The following is a 22082-nucleotide window of genomic DNA, read 5'->3' on the forward strand; positions in this document are numbered from 1 at the left end:
CTTTTCTAGGAAGTTGCATTAAAAGTGTTATAGTGTGGGATCGATCCCTGTCCAAAGTGCTGAAACAGAATAAAAGTCGCGCACGTGTTTCTTGCTTCAAGATTCAGTACTTGACTAAATGCACTAACCACTAAATATTAAAACAATTTATAGCCTAAGTAGAATTAAGTAGATTCAATTATGTATGTGTTTTAATAATCATTTTAATATAATTTAGCCTGGGATGGCAAAATGCTAAAGATGGTTCAATGAAATAAGAGCATGGGTAAATCCATGCAACTCCAGTTACCCATTTCACAGAGTGGCTAGTTCATTGGTAGTTTGGTTTGTTCCAAATAGTTGTTTTTAAATTGCTGCACAAATAAATGTAACAATTAAACAATCAAACTTCATGTAACTCTTGTAAAATTCCTGGATAAAAGGACTAAAAAGTGTGACATATTGAATACTGTATATTAGCTTTCAAAAATAACATTTCGGGGTTTTAAGTCAGAAAAAAATTGCAAATCAAATAAATTAATAGAATTATTACTTATATTAAAATCTATAAAAAAGTAACTTTTGTAGATTATTCTACTGTACAAAAAACAAACTCCCTATGGTCCACCGGTAAAATTTTCCCATGAGCTTAATATCTATAAAACCCCATACAGTAATGAAGCCAAAGTTTTTCATTACACACCAATCGACAGCCACATTATTGTGCAATCTGTCAGCACACATTTTCTCATTAATTATGAAGCATTGTATAAAATAATTTGTCCGGCAAGTGTTTCAGTCATAATGCATCATCGTAGATACTGTTGCTGTAAATTAGTCTTTTAGCATGATTTCAAAAGTCTCTATGTTCTATCTCTCCAGTTCTGCCTCTAGTATCTCTCCCCACGTGTCTGTGTCTAGTGGACACATATGGTTGGGTGGAATCTCATCAGCGGAGTGGATGTTGCTGTATCTGCCCTTCAGCCACCTTCTCTTTACACAGCCCTTCCTGTAGTTGCGCAATAGGGTAACCTGCGACAGAAGCAAGGAAAGAAACAAAACCAACATTAAACTACATAAATATAGACCAATGTATATTTTGTCTATACTTATCCAAGAAAGTGTGTTGTCAAAATTTAAAACCATGCATTAAGAACAGAAATATATGCAACTTTAGATCCATTTATTCGTTCATGAATGATTTTGTTGTTTTTGTTGTTTAATGTTATAAACAAGGTCATCTGAATTTGCATGCGACAAAGCTGTGATAACACAAACCTTCCATGAATATCCGTTCTGCCTGTCCCCATCCACATCCCTTCGACAAATGGCATGCACTGTAAGACAGTGGTTGCGCCACAGGAAATCGTTGCCCTCAATGATGCCATTCCAGTGTTTACAGGTGAGTGAGGCCCGACACAAACTCCTGAGGTCCAACTCGCTAAAGATCCTCAAACTCATCTCTGTGGGAAGCGTCTCAACAAAGTTCTGCTTTAGTGAATCATGATCATGGATGGTAGAGCCTCCTTCTTGACCAAGGATGATAGTGTGGCTTCTTTTATAGACATTCTGCATCTCTCTCTTTCCTGAAACAGTTTGAATGAAATAATAAATGACAAGCACTTATCAGATATTCAGTAAAGCAGAGATTGTGAGAAAAAATACATAACTATCTAGAGTTAAACTTCTCCCTTTTACTCTAAAAGTGGATCACAGTATAAAATAAGTACAACATAATGTTTTTTGCATGGTAATATCTTTCAGGCATCAGGAAAACATGTAAACACAATCGTTGACTATAACTGCAAGCCTTCATTACCATCTCCCATTATAACCGTAGATCATGTTTGCATTTAATGTATTGACATTCAACATAAACGTAGAAATATGGCTACATATAATATTGCTCAACATAACAAAGACTATTGCCGAGGAAAGTGAAACCGACTAACTAGTGGCAAAAATCGGGGGACATGATTTAAAAACAACCACGAAACTGTATAATCGTATGGACAGATAAATATATACATACATATATTTGTGATATTTGTGTCGAAAATGTGCGATAAATGATTCTCACCGAAAGCTGGGGATTTAAACGTCTGCGTTTGTTTACGCCAGCCCTGTCACAAGCCAAACCCCACCCCATTCTCAGCGCGCATGCGCATTAACTCAGCATGCACGTTCTTACTTCCGAGTCCGCTTGAATGCTTATTTTTGTGGGTTGTAATGCACTTACAATAAACCGTTATTGTGCTAGAAAATACGATCGCAAATTCCAACATTTGCGAATTGGGACCTAGAAAAGAGTTGGAAAAGCTTCTTCATGCATGCATGTTTACACGGCGCATGCTCATGTTGAAGTTTACCGGAAGTCTTCTTTTACGAAATATTATTCATTCAAGGAACATTGCATACATTGATCAGTCTCTGTACACGCAGTATACTGAGGGTATATACTGTTACAAATACGTTCACACGAGTAAGTTAGTACGTAATGTTTTCCTATTGTTATATTTGCATTCAAAAGTTTTGGGACAGAAGAATCGGGCAACACTTGACCCCTCAACTGTCTTATAACAAACTATGTGACTTTTATAGAGAACGATAAATGTTAATAGAGCTTTTATTATTTCTCTTGTGCTTAGATGCCTGGCTTTGAGTTGGAGCAGGTGGACGGTGGCCCTCCCATAGATCTGCCCTATGGAGAGACTGTCCTGGGGAGAGGACCATTTCTGGGTGTAAGTTCTTCGATCCCTTTAGTACCGTGCATTTTTATGCAATTGTCATATTTTCTTTATTATGGACTACTGGTTTAAAGGCGCAGTTTTTGATTTACAGCGGCCACTAGCGTTGTATTATAGATTTGCAAGGAATCGCTCGGTCCAAACACAACGTTGGCCACCATAGTAAAAAAGTCGTTCTCATTTTGACGCAGGGAAGAGAGATGATCTTTAAAGAAAGATAATCTTTTTAAGTATAAAAAAGTATACAAGTCAGGCAGGAGGATGTTTGTGCGTTTAGGGCTGCTGTACAAAACAAGGCGGCGAATTCATGTATGTAGGGCCCCTCTCTGTGTAGATATAAACAGCTAATTCTAAGGTATTAGAAATATAACGTTTCATCATGTAAGTTCTTTATACACCTTTGAAGAAATAGTTTTGTATATTGTGTTGCATTTCTGTCAATAGATCCTCCTAAAAACCCAGTATTGTTCTTTTAATGCACACTGTTGTTGTAATCAGAAGTCTTAATGTTTTATTATTAGGGCTTCGTGTTTTTGCATCAGATGCATTGTGAGTTGATCTTTTATAGTTTATCATGTTATTTAAAACTCGTAATCTGAAAAAATATTTTGGATAAGCTTACTTACGTGCAAGAAGGCATTTTGTCCAGCAGTAATGACAGTCTAGGCCCTCAAGAGGGCGCCCAACTACTTATTATTATTATAGTGCTACATTATATGTATAGCACCTTAGTCCTGGGGGGAAACGTTGTTTCACTGTGTACTAAAATGAGAATAAAAGCCACTTGACCAAACCAAAGTCTTTGAGGGATAGTAAAAGTGAGATTTAAACTTTATCACAAAAAATAAGCTTTGATATGCCCTATGCCAACTTCGTATATGTTTGAGAAATATGCTCCATTCATGCCATTTCATAGGATTTTAAACTTGAGGATGTTTTAACCTCGTTGCAGTTCTTGCACTTCACATATGATTAATGACAGTGACTAGCTGAGCCGCAGCAGTTTATAGTAGTAATATATCTGGTGGAGGTCATTTAAAAATTGTATTCTCTCCACATGGGATTAGCTATCATTCCTTTACATTGATTTATTTGGTAGATAACTTTGTCCAAAAGGGTTTGCTTTGCATTCAATGTTTATAATCATTTTGGATTTGTGGGACTCATTCACTCAATGCTAAAGTGTTTTCCATTGAGATAATAAAGATCATTTTAGACCTATTAAAATGAAAAAAAAAGACCTCTTAAAAATATGTTTTCTTTCGATTTTGGGTGAATATAACAGTTTTGTGAGATTCACCCATGACTGGATTGAACAACCCATAACTTTGTTTATATCAAGCGTATATGTTCTACATTTTACTTCCATAACACTGTCTTATCTCCACCAGGTGAGTGATAAGAGGGTATCGAGAAACCACGGCGTACTGGAGAACCAGACGGGTCACCTGCGCTTGAAGCCCGTAAGTTTCTATTCATCCTCTGCTTTATATGTGGGACCGGGGTCATGATGGTGCTTTGGTGGATTTAGAGTGAACTCTTGTGTCAGACAAAAGTCGCACCTGCCTTTGATGTTACAACATCAAAAGTTTCTTGATTACGAGGTCCTTGTCTCTCGAGCAGCTGCCTCTTTTAATTACACGTGTAGTTCTACACCCTTTTAGCCGTGTTGTCATGGCAACAGTGCCTGCTTTCTCCTCTATTGATCTTTTGACTTTTTTAGTATTTAAAAAACCTTTTTTTTCAAAACAGCATGTAGTGTATTTTTTGAGCATATGTAGCTTTTGGATGCGTAACTGATAATTAATAAATTGAATTCTATTTTATCGTATACTAAATATGGCCCGAAATATACACGGTGCGTTCACTTTAATTAATCAACATAAATTTTCTGCTTCCACGGCCAGTTTTCTCTCATGGCAGATGCAACTGTTGGAAGAGAATCCCATTTTTGGAAAAGTTATTAAACTTTTGATATGTTTATAGTTGGCACGTTAATAATAATGTGTCTCTTTTAATGGCGAAGACATTTTAAGGTAATTTTGAGTACTGACGTTTGTTGCCACCACAGTAATGCCAAAGTGAATGTACCTAATCCAAGTTGTACGATCGCCAGGAAAACATTTTTTTACGCTTAATGTTACGGGAATACTGCTATTTTAGAAACAACTTTTGAGCGGTATTATAGCTTTATGAGCATTCAAAGTATCTATCGACAATGGATCTATATGTAAAACTGAAGAGTTATGTGCATATGATGGACCAGAAATTCTCTGATCTCCACCCGTCAGACACACCTGAACCCGTGTTTTATTCAGACGAGCATTGTGGCCACCCCTCAACCGCTGGAGAAGGATGTCTGGCACTTTCTCCGGGAAGGTGACATCTTCTCTCTCATGCCCGGAAGGTACATTTACAGAGTGCACGTCAAGCAGGATGACAGAACCCCCAGGTAATGCTGCATGTCACGCAATGGCGCTGTGGAAGGGCGTATGGGATACAAGAATTTATGACTAGAATGAAGACTTTAATTCATGTCGTATCGGAGTCAGTAAATCAGGTTAACTAGCAGGCTTCTAGTTAAAGGCCTTATTCGTTTAATTACCCCATTTAAACAAGGGGTAATGCATTGGAGTTATGTTTTTCACATATGACCCTATTTGCTTTCTTAAAATATACGTTCCAGACTGCACACATGGTTGTGCATGATTCCTTTTCATTTCCAACAATTAACTGCGATCTGGTATTAAAGCCCACTAGTTTCTGATGGATAAGATCAACTAGTCAGTTACTTTTATTTTTCTTATGGAATATGCTGCTTGTAATGTGTTCCAGTTTGATTAAAACACTTTTACACCATTGAGAAATACATTTAATGTATTGTAAGGAATGAAAATTAGAAGCTAATAAACTATACTGTATTTTTAATTGTACTTTAAAGGTGTGATGAACTGGGCTCGTTTATTGTTTTATACTGTTGTATGAGGTCTACTTATAACGTTCGCTTGGTTTTTACTTTCAAAAATCTATAAGTAATAATCTATTTTCTTCCCGGGTTTTGAGGCTGACTTGACAAACGATCGGGTTGAATGAGTGTTCCGCCGTGAAGACTTGGAAGTTAACGCCAGCTACTATGATTGGATAGCATTTTGCGTAGTAAACTTAGTTGGAGCCATCTGTGAAGACGTAATGTTAGGTTACACATTCGCCCTGTTCGCACAGGATTAGTATTATCTGGGGACCTCGTGTGATTTCTAAATGACCTCCCCACATCTGTATTTCATGTGGCGCATTTGCACTGGATGAGTGAAGCCTGTGATTTTATTTTTACTTATTTCCCAGATGTGATGGCAAGGTTTTGTGCATAGTTTGTATAGCCTATAGTTATAGTATTTAATGATATCCATACCTGTCAAAATTTGAGCCCCGTGATCGCGAACCGGACATAAGATCACCGCGATCGCAAATCTCACATGTTACGAGAGTTTCCATGATACATAAAAAAATGGGAGACTCCCGGTTATTTATGGATATGACCCAGCACCTAAAATAATATAGAAACACTTCAAACAGCCTCCATTATTCGCAAAAGGTGGATAAAACCTTGAAAAATTATATAAGGAGCCCGCCAAATCGCAGAGATTCGCACGGGAATAATATTATTATAGGACCTCAGAGTTTGTCCAAATATGGTAGGTCATTTGTGGGGGAATTTTTACTATACAAATTTCAGACATGGCCGATTCGCACAGGATTAAGATCACAGACAACTACTGCAAGTATTAAAATGACTAGAGGTCCCCAGGTAACACTAATCCCGTGCAAATGGGGCATATCATGTGATCTCTAAGAAAGCAATAGTGACGCATAGTACACAAATGTTGTACTCCCATAAGATTGCGGTGCCATTCCTATCGGATCCAATATTGATGGCACAGCACTGCTTTTTAATTTTAGTTTCTCCGCAAATCCATCAGCAACCTCTGCCTTGTTCACAAAGGAATGTTTTACTCACGTGAGCTGGAACCTCTTGTGTTACTTCAGTACTGTCATGTGAGGACGGAGCTAAAGAAGCAGTCGTTGATATTTTTCTGTGGAGGCGGAGTTCAACCTATCAATGATGTCATAGATGGGTGCATTCCAGGACCTGGCTTTCACTGAGCCTGGTGTCAATAACAGTTGTTATTTCAGTAACAAGGGGGTTTTCAATTCTGACACTTACAGGGTGTTCGCTTGAATACAATTCCCTCTTGTATAACACAAGCTTGGGTTACAAATGAGGTCTTAATTCACTGCCCCTTTTATTGGATATAGATTATAATTCAAATGATTACCAGTGTTTGTGCTTTATTTTTTGTCTAAGATGATAGGAAATACAATTTGTTTATGTTACAGATGAGTAAAACATTTCAAATATCTCTTGTTCAACAATTAACTTGTGCGGCAAGCCGTGTAAGAAGCTGGATAATGTGCAGCCAGCCAATCGTTATGGCAAAATCAACCCCTTCAGTGTGATACAAGACCCAGTCGTGGTTTATCCTGTAATAACAACTGTCTGGTTGTACATTTTTTTTTTTTTTTTTTTTTTAAACATTTGTTTATTGATTTTTTAGTGACATAACAAAATCAAGAGGTAGCAATTCGAGAGTCAAAACAGTGTCAAGTACAACAGACAAGACAAAAAATAAAAAAAAAACCAATAACAACAAATACACAGAGCAAAACAAAACAAAAAACACAACATGGCCACCCACTGCTTAATAAAAGCCCAATATGTTCACTTACACAAAGATGAATAAAAAACACCCCAGCATACTTCAAATTCACACAAGAAAGAACTCACACTTAGTGGACAGTCAGGGTTACTACTCTGGAATAGCCGTAAAAATCAATCCCTCAACATGTGCAAAAAATGGGCCCCAAGTTTTATTAAACTTTGCAAGGGAACCATGTATTGAGCTCCTAACTTTCTCCAACTTCACAAACTGAAGGATGTCCCTGATCCAAGACGAGTGAGAAGGCGGCGCAGGAGACTTCCACCTCAATAAAATCAAACGTCTAGCCAGAAAGGAAACAAAGGCTACAAAGTCCGCTTTATATTTAGGAAGCTGCAAAGTAGGAGGTAAAACCCCAAACAAAGCGGTGCATGCTGTTGGATCAAATTGAACCCCTGTACAAACAGAAATAGAATTAAATATCTGTGTCCAAAAATTAAATAGTGAAGGGCAAGACCAAAACATATGGGCATGGGTAGCTGGAGCCTGATGACATCTAATGCACATGGGATCGACATCCTTATAGATTTTGGAAAGCCTAACTCGAGTGAGATGAGCACGATGTATAATTTTGCACTGGGTCAGACCATGTCTAGCACAAATAGACGAGGAGTGAACCCGACGCAAAATGGCATCCCTCAGCTCCTCCGAGATCCCCTCCCCTAGATCCTCCTCCCATTGAAATTTAATTTTATGCTGCGGGGTAAGCTGCAAAGAATAGATGAGATTGTATAAACGTGAAATAGCACCCTTAATGGTAGGCAATGGGGTTAAAAAAGAGTCAATTAGAGAGGCCTCTGGGAGACCTGGGAAATTGGGGCTAAGATTGCGGATGAAACTACGAACCTGAAGATATCTAAAAAAATGCTGTCTAGGCAAATGGAATTTGTCAGAGAGTTGCTGGAATGATGCAAATGTACCAGAAATATACAAGTCCCTAAATGCCTTGATGCCGCAGTCAGACCACAGAGAAAAAGCCCCATCAATTAAGGAAGGATGAAAAACAGGGTTAGCTGATAAAGGTGCTAGGAAAGAGAAGGTCTGTAGACCAAAATAGCGTCTAATTTGTTTCCAAATTTTAAAAGTTGATTTAACTAAAATATTATTGCAAAAAGGGGAGGGAGAAAAGTTAAGGGGAGCGTGGGTTAGAGCAGTCAACGAAGCAGGTTTGACAGAAAACATCTCCATATTCAACCATGCAGGAGAAACTGGTACCCCCTCCAGAGAAATCCAAAGCTGAATTACTCGAAGGATGGATGCCCAGTAATAAAACCTCAAGTTAGGAAGGGCCAAGCCCCCAAGGGTCCTAGGTCTCTGCAACAGCTCCTTTCGCAAACGAGGGACCTTCCCGTTCCATATAAACTCAGTGATTGATTTGTCTAATTTGTGAAAGAAAGACTGATGGAGACAGACAGGTATGCTCTGGAAGAGATAGGACAATTTGGGGAGGATATTCATCTTAACCGAATTGACCCTGGCCACAAGGGAGAGAGGTAACAGTGACCACCGTTGAAAGTCTATCTGTATCTGATCTAACAAAGGGGCAAAATTATAATCAAACAAATCTTCGAATCGGTCTCTAATCTGGATACCAAGGTATTTAAAACCAAATGGAACAATTTTAAATGGGAAACCCAGAGCAGCATTTTGGGCACCTTGATTTAAAGGAAAAAGCTCACTCTTGTCCAAATTTAGTTTATAGCCTGAAATCTGACCAAAAGAACTAAGGATGTCAAGAGCAGCTGGAACTGAAACAGAGAGATTGGACACATAAAGTAATAAGTCATCGGCATACAGAGAGACCTTCTGTTCAAGACCAAATCTTGTAATTCCAATGATGCGTGGCTCTGAACGAAGCGCAATAGCCAGAGGTTCAATAGCAACAGCAAATAAAAGAGGACTCAGAGGACAGCCCTGACGAGTGGAGCGGTGCAAAGGGAAATAATCTGAATGGGTGTCATTAGTTCTGACTGAAGCCACAGGGGATGAGTAGAGCAACTTAATCCAAGAAATGAACTCCTGACCAAAACCAAATCTCTCCAAAGCGTAAAAAAGGTAGTTCCACTCCACTCTGTCAAAAGCCTTCTCCGCGTCTAACGATATTACGGCTTCCGGCCCCATTGACGTAGAAGGATTATAAACAACATTGAGAAGTCGTCTAAGATTAAAGAACCCGTGTCTGTTCTGAACAAAACCTGTCTGGTCAGGAGAGATTATCAAAGGGAAAACTGATTCCAGTCGCAGAGCTAATAATTTGGACAGAAGTTTTACATCTACAGATAAAAGACTAATTGGACGGTAACTTGAGCAGGACAGAGGGTCCTTATTCTTTTTTAGGAGTAATGATATGGAGGCCTGATTTAGAGTCTGAGGTAATTTAGAAAGAGTAAGAGATTCATTGAACATTTCTATCAAAACTGGTGCTAATTTGTCACAAAATGTCTTGTAAAACTCGGTCGGAAAACCGTCCGGGCCTGGACACTTTCCCGATTGCATAGAAAATGTTGCCCGTTTAAGTTCATCTATGGTGATTGGGCCCTCTAACTGCTCAGCAATATTAGCATCTACCTTAACCAACTCCAGTGAGTCAAAAAAACTATCCAGGGCTGACAAATCAGACCCAACCTCAGAAGTATATAAAGAGGAGTAAAACCGTTTAAACTGATCATTAATTGTATTAGGATCGGTTGTGACGCCAGAAGGAGTATTCATTTGTGAAATCTGCTGAGAGGAGGAAGCCTGTCGAAGCTGATGGGCCAAAAGTTTGGTCGCCTTATCCCCCGATTCATAATAACAATGGTTGTACATTGTTAACTTAATGAATTGACATTGATGTTATTTAAAGTTAATTAGGATTTGACAAGATCATGACAAATTCATTTTCGAATTGAAAATGTCTTCATTACGCTGCATAAATAGTTGTCTTTTTAAAATCCAAGGTGTGTTAAGGCAGCATCACATCATTCTTATGTGAGCTCTAGTTGTGATAATGATTGTCAGGTTGAATGCAGTTATTTTAACCTTTACCTTGTCCTTCGTTTATAAACTGATCTGTGACCAGCAGAGCTGAGATCAAAGGCTTAAACCTCCTTTTGTAATGCACACAGACGTGCTGGTCTTTGGTTGTGTAGGATACCACCAAAAGCTCAGATAACACAAAAGCGATGAGAAATGCTAACGTGACGCATTGATTTTGAATGCCTCGATTTGCATGCATTTAAAAGTCGTGCCTTTCATCTAGGAAATTAGCCTTGATGTTCTATGAAGAGTCCACATTTACACGCACGCTTTTATCCAGACTCACCTGTGACCTTGGCATTGCGAGCACCGTTATCTCACAGCTGATACTGTAGAAAGGCTAACATTGTGTGTTTATATTGCATAGAAAGCTGTTATTGTATATAACAAGATTTTCCTTTAGAATCATACTGATGTGTGGTGCTTATGCTTGTAAAGAGAGCGGTCTTGGGTTTGGACGCACAGAATATTAGTCGTGTCGGAATCATTGTAAATAGAGTTGATGACCTCACTCTGTCTTGGACCTTTTTAGAAACAGTCAGGGGTTTGAGGACGAGATGGATATGAAGGAGTGTTTGCCCAGACGAGCAGGGTCCTGTGAAGACTCCGCCACACTTGAGGGCGAGAACGAAGTACCCGTGACCCAGAGCTCCACGCTCACAGGAAGTGAAAAACAGGGTGGTTCTGCACCCCCTGTGTGCTCTCTCAATAAGGTGTGTATTTGGATACAACACGTAAAATGCATCTGAGAAAGGTATATTGTTAAATTGCTTGTAAGTTGCATTAATGAAAGCATGTAAATATACTTTTACTCTTGTGTTTGCGTTGATAAGTCACCCACAGAGTTTCAACAAAGCGAGCCTTCTCTGCCTCAAAAGAAGCGCATCTTGCCAGACTGGATGGTGTCTTGTGGTTCAGCTACCCAAAGTCCGTCAACTGCCAAAGGTACCGGTGCACTGTTGGATCGTCACTTTCAAAGCTGGTTGTCATAGCAACGGTGCGAGTGTTCTTAACGGAAAAGGGAGGAGGGAAGATATGGTTTACATTTGGTCCAGATCCCTCCCTTGACCTTTTACTTCAGCTCTCTAGACATGCAGACATATTTTAAAGTGCTTGTATCTACAGGTCAAATGTGCAGGAAACTTCATAAACAACAGACCCATTCCATACAGCGCACCATCTGGATCCCATAGCCCCTAGATTTCTTTCATATAGCTCAACGCATTTCCCCGCATGAGGAAACTTTTCTATTCAGCTCATAAAAGTCAATTTTAAGTCAGATCAGTCTTTATATAGCACTGTCGATGCATATCGTGTCATCGAGGTATCATTTGTCTGAAATGAAAATTCTTTCATTATCTTCTCGCGTAGGATTTCCTTCCATGGAATTTTTGTGTCAAGCTCAGACATGACAAAAAACAAAAACATAAAATGGTCCATGCACATTGTACATTAAATTCCAGGTCTTTTGAAGTCACTCGACAGCTTTATGCGAGGAACAGTAAATAATGACGCACTTTTTTACCACTTTTTAACGTCTTCGCACAGACGTTTAATTTACAGTTGTGTTGCTTCATTTTCTTTCATGTGGTCTGTGTGTGAAGCCTTATTGAAATCGGCAATTTAGACAGCTGTTATAATTCTGTTTTCATGGACGCATTTCAGGGATGTAAATCGCCGTGTGAAAGAACTTGGTGACATTACCGGCCGAGCCCGATGGTTCTTGTTTACATCTGCCGCAGTAATTTGGATTAAAGCAAACTTTCTTCACGCTCAATGCACAGTACAAACACGCGTACTTCAGTGGATAAATGTTTGGAAAGACTGAGTAATTGAAACTCATACATTGGCTGTACAGTAAGTTCTCTCTGGCGAAACATCGATGTAACCTCACATCTGTGACTTGTGATGTCTTGGTTCCCCGGGTCACGTCGATGTCAAGGTTATTTTAGTTTACTAAAATTAAAACATTGGAAACGTTTCTGTTCATTGAAATCAAATAAAATATTGACTAAAAAATAAACAGAAATAAGTTTACAGCACTAAAATTATATTATAATATGATATTATAATATATATATTTTATTATTAACATGAAAAGTAGTTATTATTATATAGCCATTAAAAATGACAAAAGAATATAACAAAATTTCTAAAACTTTAACTAAAATTGATATAAGAACTAAAAATACATTTACATTTAGTCATTTAGGAGACACTTATATCCAAGGAGACTTACAAATAAGGTGAACAATGTTAGCAATTGGAACAACATAAGGACTGCAAAAGCCTGCCACACAGAGCCAAGCTAGTTTTTTTTAAAGAAAGAGTAGAAAAGAGATAGAAGCTAATATTTAAAAAAAATATATGTAGTAAATGTGTAGACCAATTCGCAAGATGTTAAAGGGGTCATATGACACATCTAAAACGAATGTTATCGTTTGTTTTAGATGTAAAGCAATGTATTCACAAGATTTAAGGTTCAAAGACGCTGTATTTTCCAGATATCGTGTATGTTTGCATCTCCTCTTATCCCCGCCTCTCAGAATTTTTTCAAAGCTCATCGCTCTGAAAAGCGAGATGAGCTTTGATTGGCCAGTTAACCAGTGCGTAGTGTTTGGTCGAATACTGCAAGCATGTGAAACACCTCTTACCATATTTGGAACATCAGGTTCCAAAGCAATTGTACTGACGGCTATGCCCACCTTACCTGCGTATACATTTGGGCGGTCTTAATCAAATCATTCCACGAACTGACGCAGATTTGTGGGGATGTTGTTACACTAGGCGTTTCAGTGCAAGGGGGCGTTACGTGGTATTTAGCATGTTCGTGACCTCTGGGTCTAACCAGTAAAAAGTAAAACTGGAGAGACACTTGGGAGAGATATTCCAGTACATTGATTTTACACAAATATTAAATTGATACTTTACATTGTAACATTTATATTGTAGAGATTATCATTAAACAGAATGAAGTCCAAATGAAGATGCTCTTGCCTCTTTTTCTCTTTTTCTTTGGAGCAGGTGAGAGCAAAGCCGTCAGAGGAACCCCAAAACAGTCCAAGCGCCCAGCTGCACGTAAACTTGCACCCGAACCCAAGCGTGCTCGTATAGCACAGGTGTCGTCTGAGGAAGAGGAGGAGGGGATACCTAGGAGGAAGGCAAAGAGGTTAAAAAGTGATTCTGAAGATGAGCTGGTAAAAAAATCTAATTTACTGGTCTTTTTATATTGAATTCTACGAAGATATTTATGCTTCACAAATGTAACAATTCCTAGATTCCATTCAGAGCTATTCCTGCCCTCTGACCTGACATGGCTACTGTGGCAACAGTCATAATAGCAAAATGGCTCATTTTGATATAGAGTACTTCAGGGAGTGACATATTTTCGTAGGCCAACCCGGAAGTTAGTGCCTGTGTGAATGAATTCACATCTGTGTTTTTAGAGATCTGTGCCCATGTTGCATTATTTTATTTTTATTCGCCAAAGGATGTAGTCGCTTTTAGCAACTTGTTAGCAGCTGTCATTTTTAGGGTGCAAAAAAGCTTTAAAAATCATGAGTGGGTTATTATTGTTGTGTTTCATGTCATAGATTAAATCGTGACAATTTTTGAGGTTTTGTTAACCACAGATCTTATTTCAGGCAATTTACCAAAAAGCCTTTCAAAAAACCCGTAAACTTTGAAGTGAGGGAACCGGACGCGCAAAAATGCTAACTCGCTTCTGGGGTTTGCATACAACAATATGTTATCTCTGCCGAACTCCATAGCTTTGATGACGGTAAAATATGACATGAATTGACCCAATGCGACATCGTGAAAACTCACAATCAAAATGTGGTCATATCTTTTAATTGGTATATTGTTAAATGCACCTGTTTATTGAAAATAAATTTATGAACGATTTAATTGTAGAAAATTGCACAATGTTTAATGTATAGAAAGTTTAAATGAAACATTCTAGTTTTAAAAAAAATCAAATCGCAATTTATAAAAACAGTGCATTTATTGTAAAGCTAGTTTGAAATGGATTTAAGTTATATCTGTATACAATGAAATGAGAAGGAGCTTCTGGAATTTGATTTGGATTATTTACACTGTGCGCTGACCTCATGGCAGGGTGATGGAACGGCACTCAAATGCACTAGAGTCGGATCAGTCGAGGACGGGCCAAGCAACGAGTCGGACAGCACTGGATTGATGGAGCTTGATAATGGGAAAAATGGAGGAGGCATCAGGGGAGCAAGTGCTCAATCTGAAGATTCGCAAACACAAGCAAAAAATTCCAGTAACCTTCGGGTCGATCAGGGACCCTCACAGAACACACAGCAAACTTCAAAGATCAAAGAGTCTGAAAGCAAAACAAGCATCAGTAAGGTGAAAAAACAGAGCCGGATGCCTTGTCCTTACGGCAGCTCCTGTTACAGGTACCGTACTGCGAGATTGCTCTCTAATATGGAAAAGTCAAAATAAACATCTCTGTATACAGCGGTTGCTAAATAAACAGGCGGATGTTCAGTGTACTATAAACGGTTATTCTGAATATCTGCTGTTGTTTTTTGCTAAATCTACAGCGACAATCTAGGAAAAAATGGATGGCTTTGAAAATGTCTAGTTAGGTTTAGCCAGCATTGGAAATTTTTATGAACTATTCTGCAGTCATTCTGCTTTCAGTGTATGTATATGTTTCCCATTTGTTAAAACAAAGTGAGGAAAATTGCTGTGAACATGGCCTGGAATTTTTTTTTGAGGTCAGACCTAGAATCGTTTGCGTGTTGTTTCAAAGGCATATGCACATGGTTTCCCTAATATCTAATCCAGGACATTTATTTTTAATGTCTAAAAGCTGACCGATAAAGTTTGTATTTTAGCTGGAAGGTGCTGTCCTCGAATGCAGGGGTGAAGCGTGACACATACCCTTAAATCTCTTCTTGTCTGTTTACAAAATACTTTGATGTTAATTTGGGGATGTTAAACGCTCTGTAACTGACAGTATACGTAATTTTTTTTATTCATCTTTCACATATTCTCTTTAAACAGTAAACGTTGCTTTCTTTATGAAAGCTGTCAGTATAATTAAGTTGCAGGAAGGCTCATAATCGAGTTAATTTGATTTATTTTGTTTCCTTACTCCAGGAAAAATCCTGTACATTTTCAAGAATGCAGTCACCCTGGAGACAGTGACTATGAGGAAGAGAAGACAGAAGATGATGATGATGATGATGATGCTGATGATGATGATGATGATGAGAGGCCCAAGTGCCCATTTGGTACCCAATGCTACAGGTGAGACCACCTTATACGTGGAGATAAACAACATAAAACAGTCATCCTGCGGTCATCGAAAACCAAGAAATGTCATCTTAAAAGTCCAGGGCTTGAAAAGTCATTGAAATATCTATAGTACATATTTTTGTCGTTATGCTTGGCTATAATTTGTGATTGCAATTTTTATGAAATGATTTTATGGCAGTTTTTAGTCTCTAATGACTTAGAAGAGTTCAACAAAAGAAAAAAGAAAAAAATTCGACAAAAATAGTTCCATTTGTATTAATTATTTTCTTTATTAAAATGTCTAATTTGTGCTTTGCTTATGCAGGAAGAATCCACTTCACAAGAAGGAGTACAAACACACCAAATCTCCACGTAAGTGTTTTTCTCTTATTCAGTATGATTCTTTAAATAAATGATACTAAATTAAAATTATTATAAAGCCATCTGAAAACAACAAAAAATATCACCCTCTTGTCATTTCAATCCTGTGTCTGACTTTCTTTCTTCCACAGAACAAAAGCCGATATTTTAAAGAATGTTGTTAACTGGCCCCCGTTCACTTGCATTGGTTTTATGTCTATGCAATAGAAGTGACTGGGTACCGGCGCTTTTCGGTTACCAACTTTTTTCAAACATCTTCTTTTGTGTTCTGCCGAAGAAAGAATGTTGTACAGGTTTTAAATGACAAGAGTTTAACTTTAACTGCTTTGATGCGTAATAATGCAGAGAAAACTTCTCTGTTGGGTAGATTCGTACAATTATTGTTCCACATAAACTTTAAAAGCCACTTCCTGTTGTGGCCTGACTGGTGCATAACAAAATCCTTAGACCTTCATACATTTTGAGTCTAGCTTTACGTTTTTCCTCCTGTTTAAAATATAGCTTTCTGAGTGTCAGACATATAAAACCCTGGTTCTAACCAAAAAAAAAACATTTTATCAGCAGCTGCACTGTTGCAGACAGTAGGTCAGAATACTTAACACAATGTAAAAACTTCTCATAATGCACAGAAGTAATTCTGTAAAATTCAATTGGCTCCCGCTTCACAGTTGTGGATAAACTTCTGCAAGCTTCCATAAAAACATTGACCCTGTATTTCAATTGCATTGTTCTTTAGTTAGAAATGAAAGGTGGGTGCGTTTAGCACAGCTACATAACTACATTAGGTATCTTAATCTTCAGTAAATAATTTGAAAATGTACAAAACTTTGTTTAGTCACTCTTCCACGCAAACAAATTTGCTTAAACATGGCCAATATAGATTTAGTTCTTTCAGGTTCAGGAGAACAATATTTTTATTGTTTGAAACTCATGCATATTTAATACCCACAAATCCTTGCACTCTACTCAAGCCAGAGTCTGAATCATTTTCCACAGAACTAAATGCACCACAGCATTTGGTGTGTAACCTAAGGCTCCCCTGGGCGCACACATTGAACTAAATTAAATTCCTCTTAAACTAATGCAGAACATGCCGAGCGGACCTTGGGGAGGAACAGGCTGCACATATGCACTATAGCATTGGTCGAGAGATATATTAGCAATCGTACGAGCTATTTGAAGTGCGGGGTGTTCCACTTCTGATATCTTGTAGGGCTGCAGATGTGACCGTTTAGGAACAAAGAGAAACACGTACCAAGCTTTTGCGATGGTTGGTTATTAATAATGACTTCACTATGAGCTGATCAATAATTGCAATGTTTTATGAAGTCACACAATTTTTTGTTTGTTTTTCGCCAGTAAACAATAAAATGCCTGCAACATGTGTGACCGTCCCCGGCTCTAAAATGCGAAGCCATCGCAGCTGTTTTTCAAAACATTGTTGTTCTCTGAATATTTTGGGTTTCAAGCTTGAAACCGATGTGTGGGAATAATGTTTTCTTGGGACACGTTTGCACCATCTTGGCATTGCAGCAGGGCAAAATATGTGTTTAATAAATATTTTTGCTCCAAAAAAAACCTACGAGTTGTTAGTTTTAGCACCAAGGTATGGAAATATGTAACCAGTTGTATAACCTAATAATAAAGCAAAATATACCTTAAAAACCGTAACGTGCATCATCCCTTTCCTAAAATTGAGGTGTATTTTCGCACCCAGTGTGATTCAAATTCTTGTTGTGGTGAAAATGAGCACACAGTGTAATTCGATCTTTGGAAAGTCACATTGCAATGGTGTTTTTTTTGTTCCCCAGCCAAGAGTACTGCTGACGATGAGGATGAAAATCAGTATGAAAACAGTTTTATTAATGATGAAAGTGAGGAAGAAGAGGTGGGCGATGACTCGGACTACATGCCAGAATCAGAGGACAGTGGAAAAGAGGACATTAAATCCCTGCAAAAAGAAGCACGAGCCTTTCTCAGGAGGAAGAAATGACACTATTTTATAAACCTAGTATCTATGTTTTTTACTTCAAAATGTCAGATAATTTTTATAGCTTTAAGCAAACCTATAATTTTTTTAATCTGTTGTTTTTTCATGTTCCATTCTGTGAGAGTGGGAATGCTTTCAACACGTCCGCTTCTTTATTAGATACTAAGATTATTTATTTACACTTGTGTGTGTGTTTTCATTTATTGCAGGCTGATTTTTATTCCTAGGGGTTTGATTGGACCAGAACAGTCTTTCCAGTTATAGGAAAACACTATTGCATACGTGGAGAAAACTGCTCCCATCACTACACAGACTCTATAGTTACATTTGTATTGCAACAATACATTGATCAACATTGGGTAACTTTACTTACTGGCAATGATTACTTAATATGATGGCTTTGGGAATTTGGCCAAAAGAAGGTTTCTTTGTCTTTTACACTTTGCACCTCACTGTGTTTAGGAACAGAGCCTTTAAGCAAATACAACAACTGTATTCCAGCACTCGTTCTAGCCAAAACCCACAAGCCGCCGTTTTCCTAATAGTTGATTAAGTGATTTTCTGTGACCAAGTAAATGGAGAGAAAAACAAACATGGCTTAAGCAGGAAATACACGACTAAGACACGGCTCTTTCCAAACCGACTTTTGAGAGTTTGACACACTCTGTTCGGAGAACACAAATATGCAGGTGGCATCTGTGTGTTCAGAAGAGGAACTGCTTAACAGGTTAAGGAGGAAAAATTGGACGTATATGAAGGATGTGTCAGTTTTCTATGTGTGGTCCAAATGTACATACTTTACATGTGTGCTTGCATTTCTGTGGCTATAACAAACCTCAGTATTTAGAAGATGATTTACGCTGATCTACTAACACAGTTTCACAAAATTTGATTTCTATAAATTCGTTCTGACAAGAATTTCCCCCCCTTTCCATGTCAGTCAGAACTTCTAATTACATATGTGAGAATTACACATTAAAGCACACATTTTTAAGTTAGACTTTGAATTTTGATGTCAATTCCACTATTGCACACGCATAGATTAGAAAGTATTTAGTTGAATTACATCAGAAGTAACTGAAATTGAATTACAGAAAATAAGAGTAATCCCTTACTTTACTTTTTAAAGGGAAAAGTATTTAAATTACACTAACTAATTACTTCGTAACTAGTTACACCTAACACTGAGTATATTTCATATGTATAAATATATATAAATGCAATCTTGCAATTTTACTAGGTGGCTCATTCGTTTGAATTCCTATTTCCTAGGTTCTTATTGGTATGTTCTGGTATGGTTTGACTTTCCCCCTGTGATGTTATGTTCTTTGCGGCTGTCATTTTAGGGTTTGGGGTGAGGTAAGGTGTTTGTTAACCACATCCTAAAATATGTACGACTTATTTTGATATAAGGTTAAAAATATATCAATGGAAAAACACACAATGTGTATTGAAAGTTGTGCTGAGAGACACGAAAAGACAGTCATGCTAGTCGTGTTAGATCTAACATGGTCTAAGAAGTTGTTGAAAAGAATAATTGCCACAGTGCAGACTCAGTGATACCTCACAAGTATGTAGAGTGCAATTTTGAACTCTAAATTAATAAATTGAACGACAGTTTTAAAACGACAATTGTCGCAAAAAAATATGAGCTATATTTTATTACTATATTTTACTCTTTGGCAATGATTTCTTGAAAAAGAAAGAAAAAGACAGCTTGTATGAAGCGATAATCGATTCCAAGTCTGTGGCTTTCAGCAGTTCCTCACACCTTCAGAGACAGGACATACCTAGAGGTACAATATTTTGGAGTAAAATTTTTTGACTTACATTGTTACTTTAAAAGAGAGCTTGTGTTGTGAATACCAAATATGTATTCCTTTGAGCGTGTTTTGCTTTGTGAAGATGTTGACTGACTGGGCGGTGGGGCGCGAGGAAACCTGGATGTGGTCCGGCACACGTGCTGCAACTTTTGTGCCACGAAAAAGTGCTTCATATGGAAGACTTGACTTGATCAGTCCGTGTGTAATAACCTGACAATTACAAACAGTCATCGAGTCCTAGTTTGAATCCGGTCACAGTGAATTAAAACCTAATGCTTGGACCCGCATTACCTGATGAATCAGAGATTCATCAGAAGCACTGCATGAAAACTTCAAATTATTGGATGTTTTTGTTTGGAGCCAATTAGCGAAATTGGCTAGAACACTGTCATCTTTTCCGGAAAAATGGGATGGACTTTTTGTTCTAATGCAAACCGCTTTTAAACCGAAGAATGTGTTATTATTATTGCATTTAATTTTTTTGTTATATTTAACAAAAAAATATGTAGTCTATGTGCAGACCACTTCGCAAGATGTTAAAAGGGCATGACATGGCTAAGGGACGAATTATCGTTTGATTTAGATATAATGCAAAATGATTATACAATTTAAGGATTAAAAATGCTGTATTTTTCACATACCGTGCATGTATACCCTCTTTTCCCCGCGTCTCTGAAACGCGTGGATTTTATACAAAGCTCATCGCTCTGAAAAGCGAGGTGTTCTATGATTGGCCAGTTAACCGGTGCATAGTGATTGGTCGAATACTGCAAGCGTGTGACGGAAATTTAACGCCTCTTACCATATTTGGAACATCGGGTTCCAAAGCAATTTTACTGACATCTATGGCAACCTTACATGCGTATACATTTGGGCGGTCTCAGTCAAATCATACTAGGAACACATGTAGATTTGTGGGGGTGTGGTTACACAAGGCTTTTCAGGGAGGTCAGGGTGACCATTCGCTTTTAGATAGAAATGCATCTTTTTTTCTGACACTTTAACTTTTGAACTTTTATGTGTCTAATACATGCATGGGCAACTTATAACAAACCAAAGACACAGAAATATGACCCCTTTAAACACTGGTCCAAACCGAAAGTTTTTCTGGACCAGTGTTCGACTAGCGTGAAAATTTTACATTATTGTTTACTTTTCACGAAGTTGTCTATAGTCTATTTATTAAGTTTATAAACTTAAAATCTACAACCTTTAACTGAAAAAAAACTTCTTGTTGATTATTTTATTTTCTGTTATCGACAGACAGTATTACTCCATCAAAGGAGGACAAGGAGGACATTGGCCTAGGTTGAATTGACGCTCATACTCTGAATGGTGTTGCTCACAATCAGTGAGAGCTGCCTTTCTCTACGTCTCCCCGGCAATGATGTGAGTTCTGTTTCGCAAATTGAAAGAATTTTCTTTCTGCCGTCTGTTGAAGGTTATTAAACTCTGAGGCCTCTTCATCTGAAGGGAGAATATGTTATGACAGTTGTTAGCTGCATAAAATCAGCCAAACAGTCTTTCTGGAAACATTCACTTCTTTCCAAATTCTAGCGAGCTGCCTATATTTTCAATTTAAGACTTCAGACAGCAGGCTCTTTAAAAAACTGGGTAACTTAACTACCCATAATGAATTGCAACACTAAAAATGTCAATCAGAGGTGGCAGGTCTAGCACGAGAAACGGCAATTCTAAATAATTCATTAGATATTTATTCAACATCCTAAAATGGATGAAAACAAATAGTTTTAGGTACAAATAGTGTCTGTATTAAATTCCAAAAACTATAATTGTAAAATTATGTCATCAAATTCTACTCTCCTCTATATAAACTCTTTCTTCTGCGGAACTCAATGATATTTTGAGATGTCTCAGTGGTTTTGTGATCATGCAATTGAAGTCAATGGGAGTCAGTGTTGTTTGGTTATCAACATTCTTCAAAATATTTTCTTTTTGTGTTCTGCTGAAGAAAGAAATACAGTTTTGAAAGGACGTGAGGGTGAGTAATTTTTTGGGGGGTGAACTATCCCCTTAAAGATTTATCCCCTAATCATCCTATAGTCCACAAGCAGTGTCATTCATTCATGCTGCC

At 37.8% G+C, this 22082-nt stretch overlaps 2 protein-coding genes across 3 annotated transcripts; one reads left to right on the top strand and one right to left on the bottom strand.

The window, feature by feature from the left end:
* Nucleotides 1–36: 36 nt before the first annotated feature.
* On the bottom strand, nt 37–13855 carry LOC130436516 (F-box only protein 48). Its single transcript, XM_056767215.1, has 4 exons — nt 13828–13855; nt 13517–13669; nt 1258–1565; nt 37–1011 (listed from the first exon to the last, which is right to left on the bottom strand). The coding sequence occupies exons 1-4, from the start codon at nt 13853–13855 to the stop codon at nt 850–852; spliced, it is 651 nt and encodes a 216-aa protein (XP_056623193.1). The 3' UTR covers nt 37–849.
* On the top strand, nt 2135–18339 carry aplf (aprataxin and PNKP like factor). 2 transcript variants are annotated; one of them, XM_056772426.1, is made up of 11 exons: nt 2135–2469; nt 2628–2720; nt 4118–4189; nt 5018–5178; nt 11052–11232; nt 11353–11464; nt 13544–13716; nt 14639–14946; nt 15656–15805; nt 16119–16165; nt 17986–18339. In XM_056772426.1, exons 1-11 carry the CDS (start codon nt 2314–2316, stop codon nt 18165–18167), a joined length of 1635 nt encoding a protein of 544 aa, XP_056628404.1. In that variant the 5' UTR covers nt 2135–2313; the 3' UTR covers nt 18168–18339. The 2 variants fall into 2 exon arrangements, with proteins under 2 accessions (XP_056628404.1, XP_056628412.1); XM_056772434.1 differs by having other exon boundaries at nt 2136–2461.
* Nucleotides 18340–22082: the final 3743 nt, after the last annotated feature.

This window comes from Triplophysa dalaica, chromosome 2 (genome assembly GCF_015846415.1).
Source record: "Triplophysa dalaica isolate WHDGS20190420 chromosome 2, ASM1584641v1, whole genome shotgun sequence".
NCBI lineage: Eukaryota > Metazoa > Chordata > Actinopteri > Cypriniformes > Nemacheilidae > Triplophysa > Triplophysa dalaica.

Bases quoted from the DNA above. Each gene is read 5' to 3' on its own strand.
- aplf (XM_056772426.1), top strand. From the start codon at position 2,314: ATGTTTACACGGCGCATGCTCATGTTGAAGTTTACCGGAAGTCTTCTT. The intron at 2,721-4,117 runs GTAAGTTCTTCG...TATCTCCACCAG, and splicing joins GGAGAGGACCATTTCTGGGT to GTGAGTGATAAGAGGGTATC. The intron at 16,166-17,985 runs GTAAGTGTTTTT...TTTGTTCCCCAG, and splicing joins CAAACACACCAAATCTCCAC to CCAAGAGTACTGCTGACGAT.
- LOC130436516 (XM_056767215.1), bottom strand. From the start codon at position 13,855: ATGACTGTTGCCACAGTAGCCATGTCAG. The intron at 13,670-13,827 runs GTCAGAGGGCAG...CCTTCCTCCTAG, and splicing joins TGCCACAGTAGCCATGTCAG to GTATCCCCTCCTCCTCTTCC. The intron at 1,012-1,257 runs GTTTGTGTTATC...CTTCTGTCGCAG, and splicing joins AGAACGGATATTCATGGAAG to GTTACCCTATTGCGCAACTA.